At 42.3% G+C, this 15,310-nt stretch overlaps 1 protein-coding gene across 3 annotated transcripts in view; it reads right to left on the bottom strand.

Annotated features, from left to right (window-relative positions):
* The window catches only part of LOC132382159 (segment polarity protein dishevelled homolog DVL-1-like), a 137,544-nt gene that overhangs the window by 81,819 nt on the left and 40,415 nt on the right, over positions 1-15,310 (bottom strand). For all 3 annotated transcript variants that reach the window (XM_059952079.1, XM_059952078.1, XM_059952080.1), the window contains exon 3: positions 11,094-11,215. In XM_059952079.1, coding sequence (XP_059808062.1) covers positions 11,094-11,215 — 122 coding nt within the window. The remainder of the gene's footprint in view (positions 1-11,093; positions 11,216-15,310) is intronic.

Here is a 15,310-nt window from a genome sequence, read left to right as displayed (position 1 = left end):
TGAGTCCCTTCACTCTGTTTCCCACCCTCCTACCAAGTTAGTTTAAACCCTCCCCAACAGCTCTAACAAACCTACCTGCGAGAATGTTGGTCCCCCTTGGGTTCAGGTGTAACCTGTCACTTTTGAACAGGTTGTACCTCCCCCAGAAGAGATCCCAATTATCCAAGAACCTGAAGCCCTGCCCCCGTACCAGCTTCTCAGCCACACATTTATCTGCCAAATCTTCCTGTTTCTACCCTCATTGGTGCGTGGCACAGGCAGCAATCCAGAAATTACTACTCAGGTGGTCCTGCTTCTCAGTTTTCTACCTAGCTCTCTAAATTCTCTTTTCAGAACCTCATTGCTTTTCCTTCCTATGTCATTGGTACCAATATGTGCCAAGACATCTGGCTGCTCCCCCTCCCTCTCCAAAATGTGGTGGACATGATATGGGACATCCCTGAGCCTGGCACCTGAGGGGCAACATATCATCTGGATTTCCTGTTCACGTCCACAGAATCTGCAGTGTGTTCCCCTCACTATCGAGTCTGAAACCTGGAATCTGAAATCGAGTCCCCTATAACTACCACTCCCGCCTTCGCTTTCTTTCCCTTCTGCACCACAGACTCATGCTCAGTGCCTGTAACTTGGTCGCTACGGCATTCTCCCGGGAGGTCATCCCCCACAAAAGTACCCAGAGTGTCCTGACGAAGGGTCTCGGCCCAAAACGTCGACAGTGCTTCTCTTTATAGATGCTGCCTGGCCTGCTGTGTTCCACCAGCATTTTGTGTGTGTTGTTTGAATTTCCAGCATCTGTAGATTTCCTTGTGTTTGCTCCAGAGTGGTATACTTGTTTTTGAGGGGAATGGCCACAGGGGGCTCTGCTCTAACTGGCCATTTCCATTTCTCCCTTCAGTCACCCAGCTACTCGCCTCCTACAACCTCAGGGTGACATCATCCCTGTAACTTTGTTCAATTATATCCTCGCTCTCCCATACGGTCATCCAGTTGCTGCTCCAGATCCCTAACACAGTCTTCAAGGAGCTGCAGCCAGATGCACTTCACGTAGATGTAGTTCTCCAGGACACTCTAGGTCTCCCGTGACTCCAACATCTGGCACAAAGAGCACACCACAGCTATTTAAATGGTACAGTAAGAGAGGAAAAAAACCAAAAAGAAAACCTTAACAGTCGCTCTACACAGAGCCAACATCTCTTCTGAGCCGAAGCCTCTTTTGAGCCAAAGCCTGTCACTTCCACTCTCGCCACTGGCCTATTCCTGACAATGGCCGCTCCGCTTATCCCTTCTGTACTTTTATTTAGCTCGTAGAGCTCTGCTGACGCCACTGATAGACTTACACTTCTTACATAATCAAAGACCTCACCCACCACTTTCACACTCGCTTCTCCCCTATCTCACTGGGCAGAAGATTCAAAAGCCTGAGAGCATGTACCATGAGGCAAGGACAGCTTCTTAGACTATTGTTATTAGACTATTAAATGCTTCCCTAGGACAATGAGATAGACTCTTAACCTCACAATCTACCTTGTTATCGGTGCATGTTATCGGTCTTCCTGCACTTTCTCTGCAACTGTAATAACTGACACTATTTTGCATGCTGTTATTGCTTTATCTTGTACTACCTCAATAAATGTAATGAATTGAACTGTGAACAGTATGCAAGATAAGTTTTCCATTATACCCCAGAACACGTGACAATAATAAACCAAAGTATTTACCAAAGATAAACCAGGCATTTTAGAAGATCTGAAAAACATACACAAAATGCTAGAGGAATTCAGCAGGCCAAACAAAATCTATGGAAAAGACTAGAGTCGACATTTCGGGCCCAGACCCTTTGGCAAGGTTTCAGTCCTGATGGGAATGACTGAGAAGTCAAAGTTACATTTGTCCAAGTTTGGGTACATAAACATGCAATGCCTAATTATATTTGAATTAAAGCAAGGAACTTATCACACTCTAGTCCTGACGAAGGGTCTCGACCCGAAACATCGACAGTGCTTCTCCCTATAGATGCTGCCTGGCCTTCTGTGTTCCACCAGCATTTTGTGTGTGTTGCTTGAACTTATCACACTACCTTAATGAGTTTGAGGACATTGTAATATGCTATAATGCTTTTTACATTGCATTTCATAATCCCCAGAATACACATCTTACATGTATAGATTTTATGACAAGTGTGTTTAACTGGAAGGAGCATAGACTTGATCAATGACTCAGCTCTGAATACATGAAGCAGAACACTGCAAGTCCTGGGGTCAGTGATTCAGTGTTCCCACATCGCCCTCCTATGGCCTCACCTGGAATTTCCTTCATGCAATTTTGCCTCTGCTGCACAAGCAGAAAGCTGTCAGCAAAATCTGACAGAAAGCTCAGCATCAACTGAGGCATGCCAAGACTGAGGATCAAGTGGCCAGAAACAAAGACATGTTTGAAGCAGGATCCCAGATTTAGCCATGCAGGAGGAAGACTGAAAAAAAGAGCAAGAGATCGTCTCTTTAATCCCTCAGAAATGCTTATAAATTGTACGGGTTAAACTAGATACTATTTTTACTGGTGAAAAACTGAAGAGGTCCTGCATGTAACAGCACCGGAGGCAATGACCGGTAGATAGATTAAGTTGGAGGCTGCAATGTGGCCTGCAATCAATGAGGGCAAGATCACCTGAAAGAGAATGCAGCTCATGGTAACTATTACATAAATTGAGCTTAACCACCCCAAGGACACCAGCAAAGTGGAGATGATGTCATGATTCAGAAAGTATGGCAGAGAAGACAGTTGACAGATAACTAAAGATTAGGAGAATATTTTCACTACTTTAGATGTTGGCAATCTGAGCAAAAATAAAAATAAGGAACTGAGATTGTGGGGAGCAGCATTGAGAGTGAAACAAGGTACCAGTAACTAATCTGAACATTAATTTATGGTAGGAAGGCTCAGACCTAATAAATGTTCCTCTTGTGCTTTGTGGGAAACTAGTCATTTTCCAATGTCCATGGAAACTGGTCAACCATACTAAGGAGCTAGAGCTGCCGACAGATTGATCAGAGGGTGATTGCAGAGATTTCATACACAATCATTTCAATGACACAAGTTAAAACAAAGAAATGAAATCCTACAAGCTATATTGAACTAGGAAGTAGGACCCTAAATGTAGTAATTTCAGGATAACTCTCAGCACAATGTTCTAGATCAGGCATGGGCAAACTACGGCCCGCGGGCCATATGCGGCCCTTTAAGCTTTTTAATCCGGCCCGCAGAACTTGATGAAATTATATTAATAAACCTTGTTAACGTTTTTTCCCCGCAATTCTGGCATTTTCCCAATAGATGACGCACTCTATATACATTTGTGGCGACCCATTTCCTGGCACATCTGAACTGGCTCACAATTAGCCAGCGTTCCGGCTAAGGGAGATAGCCTGCGGGGATTTGCGAGCACAGAGCTTTGGAGCCTCTGCGCCACGGGGGGCAGGTTGAGGGAGGCTTAAAAGTGAGGCTGGGGATTTCGAATAAAGTTTTTTTCTTCGACTGCAGTTACCGACTCCGTGTCGTAATTTTAGCACTGCATGTAGCACACCGCTACACATTGAGGTGCAGCGTATTACTCCACATTTGCGCTTTACTCTTTGTTCGGCTCGACCTATTTGTGTGAACAGGCGTTCAGCGTCATGAACATCAACAAAGCCAGCCACAGATCCAAGTTAACTGACCAACACCTCAGATCCATCCTGAGAATCGTCACAACAAAACTAAATCCAGACTTTGATGCGCTGGCTAAAAAGGGAGACCAACAACACTGTTCCCACTGAAATTAAAAATAAGTTTCTTCGTTGTGTTATGTAAAAAATGCATTTGAAAATATTTTTTTCAATAAGCCTTACATGTTACATGTCATTTCTGTCAAGTGATGGACATGAGTAGTGCGCAGGTGCACATACGTTCTCAAAATAAAAAAAGCGCTCCAGATCAAATAACGCGCTCCGCATACTGGCGCGCTGTCACTGTTCTGTCCTTGTGCTGGTCATTGTTGAGTTTTGGCACAGGGGACAATTGAATAAGAAGGAGCAGGACAAGTAGACCTGCATCTCCTACCGTTTTTGAAATAAAGACAGTCAGGAGGAGAGTGATGATGATAATATCTTGAAGGATAACAGAATTTTCAGTGCTTTAAAATAATAACTGTTACTATTAAAAAAAGCTGTATTTTATTCATTTAATTTTCAGTGTTTTAAAAGTCATTTCAATAAATAGCTAAATACCATGGGACTTCAAAGACAGATATTTTGTTGTAATGCATTTGTTCATTTTCAATTGAAATTAAAGCACATGTTTTCTACATACCCCATGATATTTTATTTTCTCTTATGAGGTGTATTACCAAAACACTCCTTCCATCTGCTCCTGGTCCGGCCCCCCTGTCAAATTTTAGAACCCTTTGTGGCCCACAAGTCAAAAAGTTTGCCCACCCCTGTTCTAGAGAGAGTAAAAGTAGGAAGATACATTAAATGAATAAGTGGCTTGAACTGGTGTGAAAGAAGGGAATTAAATTGCTGAGACACTGAGACTAATTCTGGCAAGGTGGGAGGAGTACAAACTGGTCAGGCACTTCTGAGCTAGGATACTCTTGCTATTCTAGACAGCAGGACCATCAATATGAAGAGAACGGATTTATTAGACCAATATCTGCTGGAGCTTAGTAGACTGAGAATGGATCTCATGGAAATCTTTATATTTCTAATAGGGTTAGGCAGACCAGATGCAAAAAGGGAATTCCAGAATTTTAGGTAAACTCGAACTAGAGTCACAACCTCAAGAAATGGTGCATATGCCACCTACAGTAATCTGAGATGAAGAGAAATTTCTTAACTAAAGAGTGGTGAATCAATCTAATTCTCTACCACAGAAGGCAGTGGAGACCAAATACAGAACACAAAACAAAACAGCACAGGAACTGGCCCTTCAGCCCACAATGTTGTGCCAAACTAATAAAATTAGTAATCAACTGCCCAACCTAACTAATCCCTTCTGCCTACACAATGTCCATGTCCTTCTATTTCTTACACAGTCACATGCCTACCTTAGAACCTCCGAGGTGTAAACGCACCTCTGTCATGTTTGCCTCCATCACCACTGTAGGCAGCATATTCCAGGCACCCACCACTGTGTTTTTAAAATCTTGCCCAATACTTTTTCTTTGAGCTTATCCATCTCATTTTAAATACATGTCCTCTGGTATTTGACATTTCAACCCTGGGAAAAAGATACTGGCTGGCTCTCTATGCCAATACACCAAAAGCAAGACTTTATCAAATTTGATTCTCTTTAATCCTACTTGCCAATGACTTTTCAAGGCCCATGATGGCTTTCCTAATATGCTTGAGTTCTTTTCTAGATTCTTTATAATTCTCAAAGGTTACGGCTGATTTTAGATTCTGAAGCCTTTCATACGCTTCTCTTTCTTCTTGACTAAATTTACCACCTATGTCAACTCAACTTATCTTGCCATTCTTTTCCTTTCTTTTTACTGGAACATACCTCTGTACAATTGGTCTTTAAGTACCCTCCACATGTCAGACGTGGACTTGCCCAAGATCAGCTGTTCTAAATGATTTGTCCCTGGTTACTGACTCAGTCTCGCAATTTGTCCTGCTCCAGTTTAATACTCTCCCATAACGTCCATACCTATCCTTATCAAAGCTACCTTGAAACTTAAGGAGATGGGAACACTGCTCCCCTTTGGCTATCCCACTGAAAGATCAGTCATCTAGCCAGGCTCTTAACCCAATACCAGATCTAATATGACTCCTCCTCTTGTTGGATCATCTAGATATTGATTTAAGAAACCCTCTTGGATGCATCTAACACATTCTGCTCTATCTAAACCACATGCACTGAGGTCCCAATTGATATTAAAGAAGTTGAAGTCACTCAGTACTACTTATTTTTGCACCTTTCAGATTTTACACATTTCATATATTCATGGAAGCATACATATAGTATTTCTGCATACAAAATGGATCAAGGAATATAGGGAGAAGGTAGGAACAGGTTACTCAAATGCTCAACCAGAATCATATTGAACAGAAGCTGGCCCAATCAGCTGAATAGCCTAGATCTGCCCTTAATTTCTATATTTCTGTGCCATTATCTGGATTTAATTTTTGCAATAACTTTTGCCTTTCTGTAAGTAAACCAAAACTGGTAACTGGTAAACATTAATGGACACTGTATTCTTTTAATATTTCCTAGCCTTTACCAATAAAATAGAAAGTAAGATGTGCACTTGAAGTGTTTTTGTGTCACAAAACGCTGTGCAGCCACTGAAGTCCTTTAGAAAAGTAGACATTGTTGAGTTGCTGGAAACAAGGTAACACGATTCCATTGTAAAGAATGGTGCCAGTGGTTGTTACCAGACTGATCTCTTGATCCAGAGTTGGGAGTTCAATTCCCACCACAGCAGCTGTGGAATTTAAATTCAGTTAATTAACTAAATCTGGAATGCCTTTACATAAGAAAGATAGCATCAGCAATGCTGCCAATGAACAACAATATGATTCACTAATAGTCTTCTGGAAAATAAGTCTATTGCCCTATTCAGTCTGGCTAAATATGACCCCAGACTCCAGCAATATGTTTCACACACAAATAAAAGCTATCCCAGCCCCAAAGTTTGACCTGTGATTTAATAAATCATGGCCAATTCCTACTACCCTCATCACCCCTTCTATACCTATCTTCCAAAACCTTTAATTCCCCGATCTTTCTAATATTTATCTATCTATCTCCATCTTAAATATCTCATTTTTGACCTTTACAACCCTGGGGACAGAAAATTCCAAAGATTTACTACCCTCCTGTCTGACTCCTAAAATGGCAAGTACACAAAAGCATTAGCAGAAAGAAAACTAAAAGTGAATGCAGACAACGCCAGATCAAACAATTTGGCCCTGTTGGCTCTCCCAACCCTACTCATTAATATCTGGGAACATACTGCAGTTGGAAGAAGTTTTACAGAGCAGTCAAGCAATATCTCACCTCAAAGACTTCTCAAGCAACATCCTGGGATGCAGCTGGCCCACCAGCAGAACAGAATGATTGGAGTTAGTGGCACTGTTGCAGGGAGTAACCCAGAAGTACATGCAGACTTACACCAAACATGCGTAGAAAACCAACCTATTACTGCTTAATTTCCTCCAGTTGCTTCACTTCTTGACATTGAATAACACTACAAACAAATGCTATGTAATGCAGGAGCACAGAGCACACACTGGGGAGAAGGCTACCCTGTCCATCAGCTGCCCTGGGTGAGTTCTGAAGGACTAAATTGTCTGAACCAACACAAAGGAATGTGACTTTCTCTGCCTTGCCTTCAATAATCATCCAGTCAAAGTGCTTGTCTTCTTGACACCACTGAAGTAAACAAAATTCACAATTTGTGAAGACAAGTTTTGACTAAAGACACCCTCCATCATCTTACATAGCATTATAACAGTAGGAAATGATTCAACTTGGGTCAGAAGTGGGGCACCATCAACTGCTTATGGATCATCAACAATGACTTAATGCAACTCACAAAAACCTGTTAGAGCCTGCCACATCCTTTGTTTTAACATTACCAGCATACCAGGAGGCCATGACCTGAAAGATAGTGTCATTATCTATGGATCCTGAAGATCTGAATAAGTGTAGTAAAAATGCTACATAATGATATACAGAAGGTAAATGTTCGGAGATCCTATTACAAAGAAGGCATGGGAAGCTGAATTTGAAAATTATGCCTCAGATAATGTACAATCATGTGGTTCCTGTTATTGAATAAGTGACAGACGGATCCTCTCCTCCTCCACAAGGAGGAAGGGCAGGTGTTCACTTAACGGTTTGGTTTTCACACTGTACGTAACAAAAACGTGATGGAGGCTAAATTTCAGCATATAATATACACTGTAAGTGCTCCATTCACAGAGCAGATATTTTCCTGTACATGAAAACAAATCTGCTCTGTGAATGGAGCACTTACAGTGTATATTATACTGAAAGTTAGCCTCCATCACGTTTTTGTTATGTACAGTGTGAATGCAATGCATTGAAGGTGTTTTTTGTTCTGTATAACTAAGTATCTGGAAAGGTTACTAAGGTAATTAATGGGAAACCTTACTGTGGGTGAACACAGAAAGCAGAAGGATCCAAACTGAAACCAGGTATTGACCTTTCCAATTGTTGACCATGGCAGAAAGATGCATTGATTGGATGTGACACAGCTGAGTGGGGAAAGCAGCCTGTATTTAGTCTTATCTCTGAATAATTCCAGAGACAGGCTCACAAAACACATATCAATTCTCTAAGTCGTTGCTGTAGCAACCCACAAAAAGGAAAGGAGAAAACAAGAGCGCAAAGCCGAGGATTTATAAAGCAGCATTTGAAGCAGCTCTCAGAGCAGCTGATTTCCATTAGTAGAAAACCCAGGGGTCAGTGTGTTGTGCATAATTTGTCAATGTTTAAAACTTCAATTTAACATGACGTGCTGTCATTGCCAGAAAACAAAGCTGAGATCTCACAGTGAAACTTTACAGAAAAACACAGGACTGAGACAAAGCAATATCTATTAGTGACAGCACAGAAGAGGGACTGTTACACAAATATGCACTATTAAAGAAACATTCGAGAAAAACAGGTGTTCTATCTTTCATTCAGCACTTCACTGTGAATTGAATTCAGGTCAGAGGGTCTTCATCAGGGTCTGAGCATCCTTCCATTCTTGTACTTACTACACTCTTTAACTTCCCAAACCTTTGCCCTTAGTTCTTTCATTGGAAGCCAAATCTTCACCTCCTTTAGTCTCATTGGAGACACTTTCTGAATCCTTCTTTGTGACATCACCAATCATTGCTGGCTTTCTTCCCATTTTAAATCCCTTCAAGCCCAATTTTCCCAGTTCAAGCCCATTTCGTGAGAAGATGGCGGCGCGACGGCAGGGCGCAGCGGCCACTCCAGGAATAAATATCTGTTATCTGTAAGTAGGGGCCGTGCACAATCCTGATTTGATGGAGACAGACGTGAGAAGCATGGAGGAACATCTGGTGAAATTTCTGACATGCCTATTTTGCTGCCGCTGGTACTGTACGATCGAAAAATCTCCAGAGAGGAAGGCCCCGAATCCTCGGCTTTGCCTGTTGCTTGGCGGCCGGGGCCGGGGTCGAAGCACTCGGCAGAGATGGTGCTCGGTGTCGGAGGGCTGGTCGGAGGCTCGAAGTTTTCGGACGGACTCAGAGTTAGCTGTGGTCAGGTGCTTCCAAAGGCTGCATCGGGAAGTTTTGCCGCATTGGAGGTTCATGGCAGGAAGAGTTTTTCTTCCTTCTGCCAACTGCGTGAAATGATGGGCTATTGGGGACTTTGAGACTTTTTTTTACCGTGCCCATGGTCTGCTCTTATCAAATTACGGTATTGCTTTGCACTGTTGTAACTGTATGTTATAATTATGTGGTTTTTGTCAGTTAGTCTTGGTCTGTCTTGTGTTTATGTGATATCATACTGGAGGAACATTGTATCATTTCTTAATGCATGCATTACTAAATGACAATAAAAGAGGACTGAGTGTCCTCATAATCTAATCTAAATCTAAATCTAGTTCTAATTTTCTCCCTTAATCCAGGGATGGGGTACCTATTTTTCTCTGTTAAACATCTGGTGACTTATATAACTGCATCACAAGGTAATAGACACAGTTCAGGCTTGAAAAAGAGCACAGCTAAGGAAGTGGATTGTACCAGATAACTATAGAATATATAGAATATAGAAGATAGTAGCATTTGGATAAGCAGAGATACAAAATATTCTGCAGATTATCGACATGTTAAGCAACATACACAAATGCCAGAGAAACTCAGCAGCTGAGGCAGCATCTATGGAGGGACATAAACAGTTAACATTTTAGGCAGTGACCCTTCATCAGGACTGGAAAGAAAGTGGGCAAAAGCCAGAATAAAAAAAAAGGTGGGGTGGGGGGGAAGGGAGAGGATGACAGGTGATAGGTGAGTCCAGGTGAAGGGGAGATAGGTAGGTGGGGAAGGAGAATAAAAGGAGCTTGGAATTGATAGGAGGAAAAAGTAAAGGGCTGAAGAAGGGAGGTGATTGTTGTGTATTTAATATTTCAGTAATATGTGAGCAACATTGTAAATATGTTGTTTGATTAAGCATTCTTTGTTGCTTATGTAATGCATTGCAGGTTATATGTAAAAGTACGTAAATGGCAAACATATTTATGCACCACATCATATGTGTGCACCTTGATTAAAGTAAACTTGAAGCTGGATTTACATTCTGGACTCTTGGTGTTTCCTTCCAATCAGTTTTCGTGTTTTGGAGTTATAAAATATAACAATGGTAAAGAGGTTTTTCAAAAAATGAACTCAAGATCACTACCTACCTGTTGAAGCCCAGTGGGATGTTAGAGTTTTTAAAAAAGTGCAGTGAGAAGTTTGAGCTAAAAAAGGGCAGCACGTCCTTTTCTTCAGAGTAGCACATTTTCTTTGCAAAAGGCAATAGTTAAAAGAGGCAGAAAAAATAATTCATAGGTTCATAAACAGTGAGTACTGGTGATAATAATCATACAAAAAAGAGCAGAAATGGCTGGATACATTGGAAAGATTGACATCTTTGATGACACAACAGATAACTGGATATTGTTCACTCAGCAAAAGGAACAATGTTTTAAAGCAAACAAAATAGCAGATGAGAAGAGGGTGCCAATTTTGCTGAGTGTGTTGGGTTCAAAGGAATACAGTTTGTTTAGAAAATTGACTGCTCTAACCAAACCAGCAGAAATGAGCTTTGCTGATATCATAAAAGTAACGTAGGAACATTTAGAATCAAAACCACTGTTGATTGCAGAACACTTTAGGTTTCATAAGTGAGATGGGATCAGATATATCAGAAATAGTGGGGAAAAGAGTTAAGTTGCAGTATCTGATGGTTTGGTCATCAAACCTTATAATCATTGTTCTCTTTGTTGGAAATATATCAGAGTGTGAAGAGGCAATGCTGGCATGTTTCGTCACTCAGTGACGTTGGAACTCAAACAAAGAAATTCTTACTGAAAGGATGGTGGCCTTGAGTCGCCGATGCCTCCCGTCCTCTCGATGGGGGGAGGTAGCTCTGATTGACTCTCTGCACACTGTGAGCCTCCGTCAGAAGCCGAGCCTTCAGCCAGCACCAACTGTGGAAAGAGACAAAGACAGCCTGAGGAGTGTGAGGCTACTAAAGAAACAATGAGAGAGCAGCAAGCCTGGTCTTGGGTGCAAGGAGAATAGGTGGGGTGGGGAATAAAGGGAGGCAACTTTCTTGGAGACTGAAAGTGAAATAGGAAACAATTAATGCTCAATGAAACTGCAGCACACATTCCATTAAATTTTGTCTCACTGAAAACAGCAGCAACCAAAACTTTATTCTACAAGAATCTCACATATTACATGGTGAAGGGTAAAACTGTGACCTAACTAACTGAACTCTTTGACAACCAGACCTGACAATCCGAGTTTGTGTATGGTGCATATCCAATCTGGATGACTATGGGGAACATTAGGGTTTAAATTTCAACTTCAACCAAATGATAGAGAAGAATTAAGAGAAGGAGAAAACTTTACAAATCTAACCCAACTCTTTTCCCCCAGAATGATTACTATCTAATCATTAAAATAATGAAATATGCATAAATTTTAGAAGAATTTAAAGGGACAAGATAATTCAGATAAGAAATTAATTCTGATACTGAGAAGAGAAAAGTGTAACAACTAAATCACAATGGTTGTTATAACATGGGAAAAGCAACACAATTTAAACACCACAAGCTACACACACAGTATGATGACTCTGGTTGATGGACAGGCATCAGCTCAGATCCTGGAAGAAGTTCTCTATGTTCTAAAGAATTCCATAGAATCTTTTACTTCTTTGGTTTAATGTCTCATCTGAAAGCTTACACCTTCCTTTAGCCCAACACTTGAAATGGCAGAGTAATTTTGGGATTAAGTCTTTTGAATGGGACTCTCCTGGAAATATTACCACCCAACCAATGCTGACATCGTCTTAGAGGCTTGGTGGTAGACTTTCCATCCTACTGTTAAGATTAAACAAATCAGCATCGCACACTTCAACACAAGAGATTCTGCAGATTCTGGAAATCCCGATCAATACACACAAAGTGCTGAAGGAACTCCTATCAGGCAGCATCCATAGAGAGAAATAAACAAGTTGACGTTTCAAGCTGCAACCCTTCATTAGGACTGGAAAGGAAGGGGGAAGTGGCCAGAATACCTTGGGGGTGGGAAGGAGTACAAGTTGGCAGGTGATAGGTGAAACCAAGTGAGAGGAAGATGGGTGGGTGGGGGAAGGAGGTGATAGGTGGAAGAGCTAAAGGACTGAAGAAGGAATCTGATGGGAGAGCACAGAGGACTGTGGGAGAAAGAGAAGGAGGGGAGGCAACAGAGGGAGATGGGCAGGTGAGGAGAAAAGAAGGGGTAACAAGGAAGCCGGAATGGTGAATGGAAGAGAGAAGGGAGAGGGGAGGTTACCAGAAGTTAGAGAAATCGATCTTCTTGCTATCCTGTTGAGGTTACCCAGACTGAATATGAGGTGTTGCCCCTCCACTCCGAGTGTGAGAGTGGAGGTTGCCATGGATTGACATTTAGGAATAGACAGGGGAAGTTGAATTCAAATGGGTGGCCACCAGAAAATCCTACTTCTTATGGTGGACAGAGCAAAGCTGCTCGACGAAATAGTCCTCCAACCTACATCGGGTCCCATCCTAGAGCAGGCCACATCAGCATCATCAGATACAGTAGATGACTCCGGCCGACTCACAGATGAAGCATCGCCTCACTTGGATGGACTATTGGGAGCTTTTAATGGTGTTGAGGGAAAAGGTGAAGGGCAGGAGTAGCACTTGTTCCTCTTGCAGGGATAAGTGCAGGGGTGGGCAAACATTTTGACTTGTGGGCCACAAAGGGTTCTAAAATTTGACAGGGGGGCTGGACCAGGAGCAGATGGACGGAGTGTTTTGGTAATACACCTCATAAGAGAAAATAAAATATCATGGGATATGTAGAAAACACGTGCTTTAATTTCAATTGAAAATGAACAAATGCATTACAACAAAATATCTGTCTTTGAAGTCCCATGGTATTTAGCTATTTATTGAAAAGACTTTTAAAACACTGAAAATTAAATGAATAAAATACAGCTTTTTTTAATAGTAACAGTTAATATTTTAAAGCACTGAAAATTCTGTTATCCTTCAAGATATTATCATCATCACTCTCCTCCTGACTGTATTTCAAAAACGGTAGGAGATGCAGGTCTACTTGTTCTGCTCCTTCTTATTCAATTGTCCCCTGTGCCAAAACTCAACAACGACCAGCACAAGGAGAGAACAGTGACAGCGCGCCAGTATGCGGAGCGCGTTATTTGATCTGAAGCGCATTTTTTATTTTGAGAACGTACGTGCACCTGCGCACTACTCATGTCCATCACTTGACAGAAATGACATGTAACATGTAAGGCTTATTGAAAAAAATATTTTCAAATGCATTTTTTACATAACACAACGAAGAAACTTACTTTTAATTTCAGTGGGAACAGTGTTGTTGGTCTCCCTTTTTAGCCAGCGCATCAAAGTCTGGATTTAGTTTTGTTGTGGCGATTCTCAGGATGGATCTGAGGTGTTGGTCAGTTAACTTGGATTTGTGGCTGGCTTTGTTGATGTTCATGACGCTGAACGCCTGTTCACACAAATAGGTCGAGCCGAACAAAGAGTAAAGCGCAAATGTGGAGTAATACGCTGCACCTCAATGTGTAGCAGTGTGCTACATGCAGCGCTAAAATTATGACACGGAGTCAGTAACTGCAGTCGAAGAAAAAAACTTTATTCGAAATCCCCAGCCTCACTTTTAAGCCTCCCTCAACCTGCCCCCCGTGGCGCAGAGGCTCCAAAGCTCTGTGCTCGCAAATCCCCGCAGGCTATCTCCCTTAGCCGGAACGCTGGCTAATTGTGAGCCGGTTCGGATGTGCCAGGAAATGGGTCGCCACAAATGTATATAGAGTGCGTCATCTATTGGGAAAACGCCAGAATTGCGGGGAAAAAACGTTAACAAGGTTTATTAATGTAATTTCATCAAGTTCTGCGGGCCGGATTAAAAAGCTTAAAGGGCCGCATATGGCCCGTGGGCCATAGTTTGCCCATGCCTGGATAAGTGCTAAGAGGGAGACAAGTAGGGAGGGACATGTGAACAAGGGAATCATGTAGACAGCGATCCCTGCAGAAAGTGGAGTTGGGGGGGGGGGGGCGGAGGTAAGGGGAAATATGCTTAGTGATGTCACTTTTAGTTCTCAGATTCTCAAACTGCAAACAGAAGGATCTGCGCACTAAGCCTTAACCCAGGAATGAATTTCATATTTGTGGTTACCTCCATAAAACCTCAAAACAGTTACAGCAACAAAACACCAAACTTTGTAAGTGGGGAATTCTCTTTGGCGCCAAAACCAAATAATCTTCAATCCACTACACAAATAAGGCACAATGTGGCAGAGAGAGGTGTTGGGAGAGTGGATGCAAATGAAGCACGGTGTGAATAAAGAGCAAGAGATGATGATAGATGTTATTGTTTCGGACAGTATACTGGAGACACAAGATGTGGAGTCAATATTGTGGCAATGGGGTTAGAGGAGAAATACTTTGAAGGGGCATCTGGAGGAGACACAGTGAGGACGGCAAGTTGTAAAGGGGTGGTACTATGCAGCGAAGCCAGCCAAACTCCAATTCTCACTACAGCGTGCATGCCACTGGACCCAGAAGGAAGATGCAAGGTCAAAAACAGCAATCAGTGAACAGAGATCGGAAATGGGAATTCTGGTTGATTTATCCTGTTATGAATGTACCACAGCTCTGAGGGGCCGAAGGGTGCGGGGTAGCCCCCTCCTTTGTGAGAATCGCAAGATCACAATTGATTTGGGTCAGGAGACCCAGGAAATGAGAGAGAGAGACGTGCGGAATGTCTTGTTACACCCGGCGATATAAAGCTACGGGAAACGGCCATTGTCTCTTGGAGACGGACTTGTGTATTACAATACTGTGCTACGTGGAAGCCCTCAGGCAAAGTGGGCTGGTTGAGGGAGGGATTGCCTCACCCCAACCTGATTGACATCTGAGACCCTGTGAGTCAGGATAAAACAGGGTCTGTGGGAACAGCCCCTTCGGACGCACCAGAAGAAACACTAGCGATCCCGTAATAGCGGAAGCCGATGGGAGGAGGCCACG

The sequence above is a fragment of the Hypanus sabinus genome, chromosome 27 (genome assembly GCF_030144855.1).
Source record: "Hypanus sabinus isolate sHypSab1 chromosome 27, sHypSab1.hap1, whole genome shotgun sequence".
Classification (NCBI taxonomy): Eukaryota; Metazoa; Chordata; class Chondrichthyes; order Myliobatiformes; family Dasyatidae; genus Hypanus; species Hypanus sabinus.
The sequence above is the reverse complement of the archived record's forward strand: the minus strand, read 5'-3'. Positions and strand labels throughout refer to the sequence as shown.